Raw genomic sequence first — 13,912 nt, forward strand, 5'->3', positions numbered from 1 at the left:
TATACCAATGCTCTTTGGTTTTTCCTGAGAAACCTTACCTCAAAGAATAAGGTGGAAGAGCATTCAAGAAAGATTCTTTTTTTTTTTTTAAGGATTTATTTTTTATGTATACAGTGTTCTGCCTGCACGCATCCCTGTGTGCCAGAAGAGGGCACCAGATCTCATTACAGATGGTAGTGAACCACCATGTGGTTGCTGGGAATTGAACTCAGACCTTTGGAAGAGCAGTGCTCTTAACCTCGGAGCCATCTCTCTAGCCCCCAAGAAAGATTCTTAACATCAACCTCAGTCTACACACACACACACACACACACACACACACACACACACACACACACCCCTTCCCACAGGACGGATGCATTCACATATGGGGACACATATGCATATATACCACACACACACACAAAATGAATAAAGAGGAAACTGTTGGAAATACCTGGCTCTGTTTGGGTTGTATCCAATTTTTATTACTTTAAAATACAGGTGTGTGGTATGTGCATACAAGTACTTGTGCCAACCGTAGAATTGTGTCTTTTGGAGGTAGAGTTAACAGACAGTGTAAACCACCCAATATGGGTGCTAGGACTCAAATTTAGGTTTTCTGGATGAACATATTGTCTCCAGATCTACAGTTTTATTTAACTTCTTCCTGTTTGTTTTTTTAATTGATCTTGTATTTTTTTAAAAATTGAAAAAATAATGCTTAGAAAAAAAAGAATGTTTAGTGCCCAATGTAGTTTTTGTATACAGATGTTCTCTAGTTAATGCATAGTAATTGGAAATCTAATGTTACTGATGTTAGAACATGTATGTATATATGTATGTATGTGTGTTTTGTTATTGTTTTGAGATAGTTTTATGTAGCCCAGACTGAAGTGTGAATCTAAGAATGGCCTTGAATGCCTGATCCCCCTGCCTCCACCTCGCAAATGCTGCAATTGTAAAAATGGCCACTGATTGGAGAAGTGATGTGTGAAGCAAAGAACTTGTTGGAGGTAGTCCCTTGAGTTTGGCAGGCTCCTGAATGTGTACAGGGCAGTAGTGAAGAAGAATAGTGCCTACTGGACATGGTGCATCTTAACAGGTCAGGAAGCCAAGTGTGTAGCTCAGCTCTGCAGAGGAGCAGAGGTGCCTGCATTCTTTGTTAAGCCATAATAGCAATATTCTGTTGTACTTTTTCTGGGCCATTTCTTCTATTAAACATTGTGTCTTGTGTTAATGGTTTGTAAGCTGTTAAAGTTGGAAAAAATAGTGTTATAGACATCAAGATGTCATATTTTGTGTATATATATGAAATATGTATATATAGAATAAATAACACACATGTCAACTAATTACCCTTTTATTTTTTTTTATTTTTTTCTTTTTGGTTTTTCAAGACAGGGTTTCTCTGTGTAGTTTTGCGCCTTTTCTGGAACTCGCTTTGTAGACCAGGCTGGCCTCGAACTCTCAGAGATCCACCTGCCTCTGCCTCCTGAGTGCTAGGATTAAAGGCATGCGCCACCACCACTCAGCCCAATTACCCTTTTACAAACGAAAAATAATTTGGGGATTATTAGCAGAAACCATGAATTCACAATTGTCTGGGGGGGATGTTTGGTAAATGTAATACTTGGTAGGGCTGTTGAGAAAGCCAACTGAGGAGAGCTGGGAAGGCATGTGGTCTTAACCCCTGACTACTGCTTTGTCATACTCTGATATAGGTCCTGGCAGCACGGAAGGAATGAAGAGCAGGAAGAATATGTCAGACAGCACAGGCTGACCTCAGCCCAGATCTAGTAGAATCTTCTTCTATGGGCTATAGAAGATGAGAGATGGAGAATTTCAAACCTAGGAACCAGAAAGAAATATAAACAAATAGTACAGTAAGAACTTTAACTTTGCCCAAAGGCTGGAGAGGTCTGACTTTCATCATTGTTTTTGAGAAATGAAATTTAGTCCCTTACAATGTCCTTTCTTAAAAATACCGTGGTTTATATGAGGACCTTGGATCACAACAGATCTTTTAACTTAACAATATGAACTTGACCTCTGGAGGAGCTGGAAGTTTGGTTTAGCTTGAGGCAGTCAATCAAACACAGGAGACTGAGGCTCCAGTGATAGTCCTGGTTGGAAACATTCTGTGGTAACCCTTGAATTCACTCTCCCTGATCCTGAGCTTTGTGTCTTTTCCTAGGCTAATTTTAATCCATTTGCTGTAATAAATTATAAATATGTATTGTGAGTTCTTCTTGCCAATCATTAATCCTAAATGCAATGTGGTTAGAAGGTGAAGGTAGTCTCGTAGGCTATTCCCAAATTTACAAATGTAACGACTTGATAGATAAAACAGACCATGTAAAAGTTGGTAAATGTGATTTAGAGAGGCTGTTAATGACAGGCCTTTGAGAAATGGGCTTGGAGAAGGCATAAATAAAATACAAATGAAGTCAGGACAGTAAGAGAGCAACCAAGCTTTGTGCTCACCTTAGCATGTACCAGACTCAAAACTGCAGATGGCATCAGTATTATTCTGAGTGAAAGTTTGAGTACATTCAACTGTATAATCTGGGTGTACTGGATGGTATTGTGTGTCAACTTGACACCAGCTAGAGTGATGAGAGGATGGAGCCTTGGTTGAGGAAATGCTTCCAGGAGATCCAGCTGAATGACATTTTCTCATTTAAGTGATCAGGGGGGAAGGGCCCAGCCCATGGTAGGTGGTGCCCGTCCCTGAGCACCATGGTGGTCCTGGGTTCTATAAGAAGGTGGGCTGAGCAAGCCATGGGAAGCAAGCCAGTAAGCAGCACCCCTCCATGGTGTCTACATCAGCTTCTGAGTTCCTTCAGTGATGAACAGCATTGTGGAAGTGTAAGCCAAATAATCCCTTTCCTCCCTATAACATGAATTGCTAAATGGTCTTATTAATAAAAAAACTGGAGCCAGATAGTAGAGTTAAAAACTGAGAGATCAGAAAAACAGAAAGAAGCCAGCCATGGTCTTACCACTTGGAAATACTCAACCCAAGAGAGCTACTTCTTGTATACCCACACCTATATGCCTTTCTGTTCTGCATCTCACTTCCTCTCTCTGCCCAACTACATCACTTCCTGTCTGTCTGTACAGAACTCCAGACCTCTATGGTTAGTGCTGAGATTAAAGGTGTGTGTCACCATCCCTGACTTCTATGTTTAATATAGTGGCTTGCTTTTTCCTCTGATTCTCAGATAAGCTTTATTAGGGTGCACAATATATTGGGGGACACAGTATATCACCACACCTCCCCAAATTGCTTTTTGGTCAGGGTGCTTCATTGCAGCAATAGAAGCCTTAAGACACTGGGTTTTCCATTTGGGGTGTATAGTCGTGTGTGTGTGTGTGTGTGTGTGTGTGTGTGTGTGTGTGTGTGTGTGACACACACACACACACACAATCTCCCCACATATATTTTCATTGTATGGATATTCCCTTTCCCCCCATTCTCTTTGGGCAAATATAAAGTTTAATTATTGTTATTATTAATTTTAAGTTAGTATACAAAGTCATGGGTCTCATAATGGCCTTTTCATAGATATATGCCATTTTATTTTGATTGTTCTTTCCCTTCAGTCATTCTAAATGTCAGTAGCTCTTATCTCCATCTCTCATCTTCTATAGCCCATAGAAGAAGATTCTACTAGATCTGGGCTGAGGTCAGCCTGTGCTGTCTGACATACTCTTCCTGCTCTTCATTCCTTCCGTGCTGCCAGGACCTGTATCAGAGTATGACAAAGCAGTAGTCAGGGATTCAGACCACATGCCTTCCCAGCTCTCCTCAGTTGGCTGCGTGCCTGAACTTGCCCTCAATCATCATCTCACTGGCCTTTCTGACTGTTGCTTAGCATTTTGTTTTATAGACCACAGTCACTGGGTCACTCCTGCTTTATTCCTTCCTCCATTTCTACCATAAGCTCACTGGAATGTAACTGGCTGTTTCATTTTTGTTCCGGAGATACCCCTGCAAATCAGTTCTTCTGTTCCTTGGAGTGCACTGAGGATTTTATTACTTTGAAAATCATCTCAGGGTACATATCATTTCTTCCAAGAAAATGGGTTCTGGAGATAGACTACCTGTATTAGTTTAAGGGCCTGGAGAAGACTCTGGCCTAATCTTGGTCATACAGATAGCGTAGAGATCATTTACACTACTAACTACCTCTGGTCCTGGTTGTGGGAGGCTGAAGGGAGCCCCTGGCTGTAAGGGTCATTTAGATTACTAGCCACCTCTGGTCCTGGTTGTAGAAGCTTAGTATGACCTTGCCCAACAGATATTCAGATTACCAGGCTGTTAATCACCTCCAGTTCTCAGCTTTCTAGATGTAAGAACACGTTTTACAACTACTCTTTTTTTTTTTTTTTTTCTCGAGACAGGGTTTCTCTGTGTAGCTTTGCTCCTTTCCTGGAACTCACTTGGTAGCCCAGGCTGGCCTCGAACTCACAGAGATCCGCCTGCCTCTGCCTCCCGAGTGCTGGGATTAAAGGCGTGCGCCACCACCGCCCAGCTACAACTACTCCTTTGAGAGGACAATCCTGTGTACTTAAAATTCGTGGTTTACCTGGAGATTTGTGGGCACAAGGACCATCATGCTATACTCCCAACAGTTAATGGCTAAACTGGAAAGTATTAATTAATTTTAGATGATAAAATTAAGAATGAGGCTTTTGCAGTATAGTTTTATGTTAGCTTGACACAAGTTAGAGTCATTTGGGAAGAGGGAGCCTCATTTGAGAAAACACTTCCATAATATTGCCTGTAGGCTAATTTGTGGGGTGTTTTCTCAATTAATGATTGGTGTGGGAGATCTCAGTCCACTAAGGGTGGTGCAACCCCTTGACAGCTGGTCTGAATTGTATGAGAAAGCAGGCTGAGCAAGCTATGGTAAACAAACCAGTAAGTAGCCATCCTCCATGGCTTTTGCTTCAGCTTCTGTCTCAAGGTTTCTGCTTGAGTTTCCTGCCTTGGCTTCCTTGATAATGGCTTATAACCTGAGTTTCAAATAAAGCTTTGCTCCTCAAGTTGCTTTTGGTCGTGATGTTTATTACAGCAATAGGAAGGCAAACTAGGACAAAAACTCGTGCTAGGAGCAGGGTATTGCTTTGACAAACCCAATCATGTTGTTGGGAAGACTTTGGAACTTTGGGCTGGAAAAGCTGTTGAGTGCTTATAGCTTAATGGGCTATTCTGTGGGAGCTTGGAAGAATGCTGAGAGCAAGCCAGTGAGCTTAGAGGTTTTTGCCTTGAGTTTATGCTTGGCTTCTCTGGGTAGACTATGACCCAAGATACATAAACCAAATAAACTCTTTCCTTTCCAAGTTGCTTTTGGCCACGGTCTTTTTCACAGCACTAAAAGGAAACTAGGACAAGTTTCAAAAGTCAGTTTTATTTTCCATGTATATGGAAATAAAATTTTTAATTTTAAAATAAATGAAAATATGCTTTAGTTAGAGTATTGTAACATTGTTATAGTTTGCTTTCTGTTGCTTTGATAAACACCATGAGCAAAAGCAACAGTTCATCACTGAGGGAATCCAGGACAGGAACTCAGAGGCAGGAACCATGAAGGAATGCTACTTACTAGCTTGCTCTCTCTGGCTTCTGCTCATTCAGCTTTTTTATATAACCCACATATTGAGTACTGGTGCTATCCTCAGTGGGTTGGACTCTCCCATACCAATCAACAATGAAGAAAATGTTCCATAATCATGCCAGTAGGCCAGTCTGGTCAAGGCAACTCTTCAGTTGATGTTCTTTCTTCCCAGGTGACTAGGTTATGCCACATTGACAATAAAAACTAACCCGCACATGCCAGTGTCAGTCAGTTGCTATGTGCTATGATAATCTCTTCTACCTTGTAAACAAAAGTAGCTTGGAAGTAATTATAGATCTAGACTGAGTGAAAGGATTTAATTTTTAATTCGGTTTTGAAATCTAGAATGTGTGTAATATCATTCTTAGTTTGAAACAGCCAGGAAGATGATTCGCTATTTTATTCTAAAAGTTTTTGTTATTAAAAGAATATTTTTACTTGTTAAAAAAGAAAATCCCCAGTATTTCTCATGTGGATTCTGGTTTCTGAACTGGATTTTCATCTAACTAAGACTTTTTTTATTCTAAAATTGCTTATGTTTCCCTAGTTCATAATTTGATATTCTTTTATTTATCTAGAACATAATTAAGAACTAAGAAGTGAGCCTGAAGTCTTTGAGCTCACCAGTGTCCCAAGTTGATATTTAAAAGTGGACATTCTTAATTAATCAGTTGGTGATTAATTGCTTAATTATGTGAGGTTATTTAATTATGTAAAATTAATGTTGTCATATAATGCTGCTATTCCACTGTTTCCCACCATGCAAGCAAGAGAAGGTAAAGAATAGAAAAGATGGAGCTGAAGTGATAGCTCAGTGCTTAAGAGCACTGGTTGATATTGTAGAGTATTGGGTTCAGTTCCCAGCACCCACCTGGCTGTAGATGTAATTCTAAACGGTCTTATTAAATAAGAAACGCAGAGCCAAGTGAGTTAAAACCCAGAGATCAGAGCAGCAACCAAGAGCTAAGACCACCTATCTTACCACTCGCTGCTGTCCTTCCCGAGAGAGACCTTCTTCCTGTGTCCTGTCTTTTTATTGCCTTTCTGTTCTGCCTTCTCATTGGTTCTAAACCCAACCACATGATTTCCTCGTCACTGCCTGTCTATACAGACTTCCAGGTATATATGATTCGTACTGAATTAAAGGTTCGGGTCCTGATTGGCTGTGTCCTTGAACACAGAGACTGTGCCTGCCATGTGATCAGATTAAGGGCATGTGCCACCATGGCTAGACTTATGCTAAATGACTTGCACTTAGCTCTGATCCCCAGGCAACTTTATTTATTAACATACAAATAAAATAATATTTCAGCACAAATAAAATATCACCATACCTGGCTGCTGACAACCATACATAACTCCATTTCCAGGGAATCTGATGCCTTCTTCTAGCCTCCATGAGCACCAGGCATGTGCATGGCACATATATATGCAGATAAGATACTCATACAAATAATATAGGAATAATAAATCTAAAAAAACCTGTAAAGATGTTAAAGTATGAAAATCACCAAGGACTAATAAATATTGAACTAGGTGCAGTGATTAAAAATACTTGGTATAAAAATGGTATGATCATATATTAGATTGTTGGAAGACTTTTCTGTAATGTAAAAAGAACAATAAAGTAATATAAAACATAAAAACAACACACACACTCCTACCATGTATTTGGTTTCTGCAGATAATGTTTTTCTGTTCAAGGATAAGTGATATAACAGTGTTTTTCATAGAACAGTGCTTTAGATTATTCTATCAAAGAAATCCTGGAGAGAGAAATGGTTGTATTTGATATTTAAGAAATAATTGATAAAAAAAGAAAAGAAATAAAAGGGAAATTTGGTATTAACTTTTAATTTGTTTAATCTGAGACTTAGAGGGAATTTACATACTTAAACATTCAGCAAAATAAGACATTTAATTGTATGTAGACATATACAAGAAGCTTGTAATGTAAATGCCTATGTTGAAGAAAAAAAGAGCAGAAACCTGAGATCTGTTGAACTTACATAGATTATTTGAACTAGAGATTTTAGAACTGGGCAACATTCCAGACCAAACATGGTACAGAATGTCACATATGCAGGTTATATTTACATCAGGAAGAAAAGGAAGTGTGTGTCAAACAGAAATAACCTGCTTGCCTGCAGTTGGCATTTGCCTTACATGGTCATGTTTGGGTGGCTTTCAGCCTCTGCCTGAGAACCAGTTTCTCTGTTGAATGGATACACACTTAGGCTGGTCTCCAGTTTGGCTGTCATGCTAGGTGATGTTTTTGTCTGTGGTGTCTACTTGAAAAGTGTAGAGACTGATTTAAAATAAATTAATTTTGTTTCATTGAGAATCAAGTAAATATATGGACAAGGATTTAAAAAACCTACAATTAGCCACTTATTATCTGATGTTAACTAATATGCATTTTTAGAATTCTTAACACCCCCACCTGGGTTCATTAAAAAATGTCTAAAGCAGTCAGTCTCAATGGAAATGAGAAACAATCATGATGAGTCTAGACTTCAGTGCAAACTAAGATTTAAATATTGGCCTTCCTCAGAATGTGACTTGTGTTTTCTTTGTGGACACTCATTTATGAGAGTGTTTCTAGAAAAAACAAATTTCAATCCTGACTTTGTGGTACAATCCCAGCATTTTTAGAGGTAAAGGCAGGGGGATATATTTTTAAGGTGGGGGTGAGGTGAGAGAGAGGAAAGAGGTAGAGGAGAGAGAGAAAGAAGGGAGAAAAGGAAAATAAATGTCTATGTGAGTATGTTTTAGAAAATTTTTACTGCATTCCCCAAACTATTACAGTGACATATACAACAAATCGTTTATTTAGCGTTGTCTCATTTTTAGCCTAATTTATAAGGACAGAGCCAGCGGAGTATATTAACTTCTTAAATGTTTGTGGATATCATGATAGGTTTTCTCAGGTTTTGTAATGTCACAGCTCACTATATTTTCTGTTTTCCTTTAATGCCATACTTTTAAATTTTGCAGACTGATAAAATAATAGTCCTGCAGGGTTTTTATTAGCAGTATTATTAGATGATATTACTTGAGGTACATTTAAATTGTTGGCTTTCTCCTTGTCCAGTCTTAAGAATGGTGTGGAGGAATCTAAGAATAAACTTTGCTAATTTCCCCCCTCAAAAAGCAAAGTCCAAACTCTTATATAACTGTAAAGGATCTCCTCAGCCAGAACTCAGTACATTATCTTTTTCTTAATGTCAAACAGAACTACTTATTTCACTCAAACATGTCTTCATGATTTCTTCGTGCCACTCGTTCTTTTGTTAGTCTTTCTCTCTCTCTCTCTCTCTCTCTCTCTCTCTCTCTCTCTCTCTCTCTCGTGTGTGTGTGTGTGTGTGTGTGTGTGTGTGTGTGTGTGTTACAATATTATAACCTACAGTTTTAATTTTAGCTTGTTTGAATGTTTGCTTCCCCGTCCCCTCCTATTTTTCTGTTTATTCCATGGTATTGTTTTTGTTGCAGGACTGGGTATAGATTGTGTTTACATCAGGAGCAGGGAAACATGTCAATTTTGCCTCACATATTAATAGACGTTAGTACATACATATTGATACTGTCCCTGTCATTTTTACAGGCTTTTATACAATTTGCTTTGTTTTACTTCATTAGTATATCTTGAATATTTTTTTCACATCTACATTAAAATAATGTTCATTTGTTTTCCTTTTTTGTGGTTCGTATATGATATGATATTGAGTGAACATACTTTAATTTATTTGCTCTCTTACTAATGATAATCAAGATTTTATGTATATTGATATTTTTTGCCTGTGTGAGGGTGTCAGATATTGGAATTACAGACAGTTGTGAGCTGCCATGTGGGTGCTGGGGATTGAACCTGGGTCCTCTGGAAGAGCACTTAGTGCTCTTAACCACTGAGCCATTTTTCCAGCCCGCCCTCCCCCCTCCCCCTCCCCCCTCCCCTCTCCCCCCTCCCCCTCTCCCCCTCTTCCCCTCTCCCTCTCCCTCCCTCCCCCCCCTCTCTCTCTCTCCCTCTCTCTCTCTCTCTCTCTCCCTCTCCCTCTCTCCCTCTCTCCCTCTCTCTCCCCCCTCTTTCTTCTTCTTTTTGATACCAGGTTTCATTCTGAAGACTAGGCTGGCTTGTAATTCAGTATGTAGCAGAAACTGGCCTTGCACTCTTGGAGTACCTCCTGCCTCAGCCTCCTGACTGTTGGGATTATAAGCATGACTGTCCACACCTGGTGTGTGTGTGTGTGCATGTGTGTGTGTGTGTGTGTGTGTGTGTGTGTGTGTGTGTTTTGTTGTTGTTTCTTTGAGATGGTCTCTTTATGTATCCATGGCTGCCCTGAAACTGGCTTTGTGGACTAGGCTAGCCTTGACCTTTCAGTGAGTGAGCCTTCTGTTTATGCTTTCCATGTGCTACAATTGAAATCATGAGCAGCAATGCCTGACTTCTTCCACATTTTTTCTTTAAATTATGTATTACTTTGGAAGTTTTTATTTAGCATTTTGGGGGCTCCCCCCCCCCCCAGATAGTGTTTGTGAAGCAGTCCTGGCTGTCCTGGAACTCACTTTGTAGACCAGGCTGATCTCAAACTCACAGAGATCTGCCTGCCTCTGCCTCCTGAGTGCTGGGATCAGAGGCATGCAGTCCTCTTAACTGCTGAGCCTTCTGTCCAGATCCTGTCCCTCCCCTTTAAGACATGTATGTTGGTGATGATTCTATAATATTTCTTTAGTCTTTTGAAAGCTTTCAGCATAAAGAAATCTCACAATCAGAAAATAGAGAAATTATTATCAGTTTAAAAGGAAATAATGCTGATTATATTTTAGATAGGAGATAAAGAGAATTTGCTAAAAATCCAGACTCATGGATTTCTGAACTTTTGATTGGCTTATATGAATAGATGTGGGTTTCTTGTTTTTTTTGTTTGTTTGTTTTTTGTTTGTTTGTTTGTTTGTTTTTGCTAGGCAGGGGGAAGGGAATTGTCTTTGGAGTCTTGTCTGCAGTATAGCTAGAACTTTTGTAGTCTCTTAGGTGCCATAGAGGGAGAGGAGAAGAAGCCACAGTAATGAAATTAATGATTACTTAGCAGTTCATTCTTGTTCCCTTTTATTCATAATTTAACCTTGTGGTGATATCGTGGTCCCCAAAATATTGTGCACCCTAATAAACTTATCTGGGGTCAGAGAACAGAAGAGCCACTAGACAGACATAGAGTCTAGAAAATGGTGGCACGCACACCTTTAATCCTAGCCTTCTGGAGGCAGAGATCCATTCGTATCTCTGTGAGTTTGGATCTCTGTGAGTTCAAGGCCACACTGGAAACAGCCAGGCATGGTTACTCATGCCTTTAATCTCAGGAAGTGATGACAGAAAGCAGAAAGGTATATAAGGCACGAGGACCAGGAACTTAGAGCTAGTTAAGCTTTTAGGCTTCTAGCATCAGTTCAGCTGAGATTCATTCTGGATGAGGACTCAGAAGCTTCCAGTATGGGAAAACAGGATCAGCTGAGGAATTGGAGAGGCGAGGTTAGCTATGGCTTGTTCTACTTCTCTGATCTTCCAGCACTCACCCCAATACCTGGCTCCAGGTTTGTTTTTATTAATAAGACCTTTTAAGATTCGTGCTACATAACCTAAATGTTGTTTTTTATTTAAGAAGAAAAGAAAAACTTCTACATCTGATCCTAGTCAAAAGGCTAAGAAATAATAAGACAAAAAAAATCTAAATGTGTGATTTTTATCTTAGTTACTATGATAATGAAATATAGATTGTCATTCAAACCCTTAAGTCCTTGACCCTTTCTAGAACTTTGCTCATGCCAGGAGCTGGGCTGTGTATAGAACCGTTATCTTGCGTTCCCTTTTTTTCCCATTTGGATGAAGCAGCAAAAGTAACTTCAGAGAGAGATACAGCCTTTAACTGTTCTTAGTATTCCTTGCATGCTGACCGTGTGACAGACCTGGCCTGGCTAACATGCAAGAGGCGGGAGTTAGATGTGGAGTCACTGGAGTGTCCTTCTTCTCTTAATTCCCTGGTGCCAGTTGTGTCATTGTGGACCTACTGTGAGGTGTTCTTATCTTTCAGCAGCGTAGTAGGTTCAGGAGATACCCTGACAGTCAGGATTTCCCTTTGTGGGAATTAAGTGAAAAGACAGTCAGCAAAAATAGCCCGATTTCTGAAGAAATCAAGGAGACTATACAGACTATTGATCTGAAATATGTATTATGTTATCTGTTTCGAAAAATGAGAATTGTTTTATATTGTTAAGTTTTTCTCTTTATTTAAAAAAAATTACTTCTGTGCTGTTCTTGTATTGTTGATCTATTTTTAAGAGATATTTTAACTGTCAGTGTGCTTCCAAGAGTCTAGACTCAGGGCCCATAGAGAACAAGAGCTGTGGTACATGTGTGAGATTACAGTGGAGATGGTCTCCCTCCAGTTTTGTTCACACTTACACATTCTGGCTATGTGAGTGAACTTGAATCTAGAACATATACTAGTGGTAGAGTTGCTTTGTCAGTACAATTATTTTTAAATCTAGAGATGTAAGCATTAGCAATAATATGCACTTAAGTAGCATAGAACTTTAAATTTAACCACTCATTGTTCCTCTGTACTAAGGCCCGGATAATGAGTTTATATCCAGGTTTTTCCATGGCTATCCTCTTATCCTCCTAGACCAATTTTTATATCTCATAAAAATGATACCATAATACTGCTCTTTAGCCTAGTTTACTTAAGATGTAAGGTAAAGCTGGACATGGTTGTACCTGCTTAATCCCAGCACTTGGAAGACAGAGGCAGTAGATCTCTGAGTTTGAAGCCAGCCTGGTCTACAGAGTTCTGAGCCAATAGTGCTACATACCCTGTCTCAAGAAAATAAGGAAAGAAGGAAGGAAGGAAGGAAGGAAGGAAGGAAGGAAGGCAGGCAGGCAGGCAGAAGGCAAAGTGCCCTTGTTGTTGTTTGCAACAGATGCCAATGAGGCATCCTCCCCTCCCTTGACAGTACCTTACACAAGGTACCTACTGTTTCTCTTCATTTTTAATGTGTTGTGGCAGAGTTGGAGGTTGGGGGAAGGGTATTGACAGAAACAGAGCTAGTTGGGAAGTAAATTAAGATGTATATTACACAATTCCTTATACATAAACCAAGTATGCAGAAGTATGTAGAGTTGAAAGTCTATCTCAGCTGCTTTCCATATGCATAGGAAAATTTGAACTTATTAAGAGCAGTACTGCAGTGTCAAGCTGATGTACCTGTGTGTGCACTTCTTGACTTAAACTGTCTAATTGTCAAGAGTTCTACACAGTTTGTTGCCTTTTCATATTTTATTAAAATAAGCAAACAAAAAAATCTAATGAGGATTCATAGGATATTTTTCTACTTGTAAAAGGGTAATCTTAGCTGGGCAGTAGTGGCCCTCATCTGTAATCCCAGCACTCAGGAGGCAGAGGCAGGCAGATCTCTTTGAGTTTGAGGTCAGCCTAGTCTATAGAGTGAGTTCAGGACACACAGGGCTACCCAGAGAAACCCTGTCAATGCCACCCCCCCAAAAAAAGAGTAATCTTGAAACATACATTTTAAGCATTTTAATCTAATTGTTAATGAGATGCATTGCTGTTTTCGTGAGATGTTCAATTTTCTTTTTTCTCTTTCAGGTGGCTATCATCCAGTAAAAATTGGAGACCTCTTCAATGGTCGATACCATGTCATTAGGAAGCTAGGATGGGGGCACTTTTCTACTGTCTGGCTGTGCTGGGATATGCAGTAAGTGTTCCTTGTCATTATGTGCTCTTGAGTTATGTCTAAAGACGATGTATCAAACTCATACTACCCTGTTGTAGCAGGTTGGGTGCTGTAGCAGAGGGCCCTGCAGCCAACTAGACTAGTACCCTTCCCCCAGTTTTACATTCCTTTGCTTATATTTTTTAAAATGCTAATTTAGCTTTGTTTGTGATCTTGTTTTTTTTTTTTTGTGAGATGGCTTTTCATCAGAGCTGTGTACTTTTTTGTTCATATCAGAAAAAAGAAATATAAATTGAAAATGTGTAGACCTTTCAATTCAGTATTTTGTGATATTATTTAAAAGCCACATTCCATAACAGGAAACGTCATTGTTGCTCAGCACATATATTCATGTGTAATTGTGTTTGTGTACTTGCACATACAGGAATTGAAACAAACGTTATGAGTGTCTGTGTTAGCTGACCATTTTCTTGTCTACTCTATGTTAATTATAATTAAAACAACAAAACATAAGAGTTATTGTTTTAACCTATGCACCCTCTGTTTGTCTCATCCAAATT

At 39.3% G+C, this 13,912-nt stretch overlaps 1 protein-coding gene across 11 annotated transcripts in view; it reads left to right on the top strand.

The window, feature by feature from the left end:
- Srpk2 (SRSF protein kinase 2) overlaps nt 1-13,912 on the top strand; it is a 218,734-nt gene that overhangs the window by 148,878 nt on the left and 55,944 nt on the right. For all 11 annotated transcript variants that reach the window (XM_059257199.1, XM_059257196.1, XM_059257202.1 and 8 more), the window contains one exon: nt 13,265-13,373. In XM_059257199.1, coding sequence (XP_059113182.1) covers nt 13,265-13,373 — 109 coding nt within the window. The remainder of the gene's footprint in view (nt 1-13,264; nt 13,374-13,912) is intronic.

Source organism: Peromyscus eremicus, chromosome 3, assembly GCF_949786415.1.
Source record: "Peromyscus eremicus chromosome 3, PerEre_H2_v1, whole genome shotgun sequence".
Taxonomy (NCBI): domain Eukaryota; kingdom Metazoa; phylum Chordata; class Mammalia; order Rodentia; family Cricetidae; genus Peromyscus; species Peromyscus eremicus.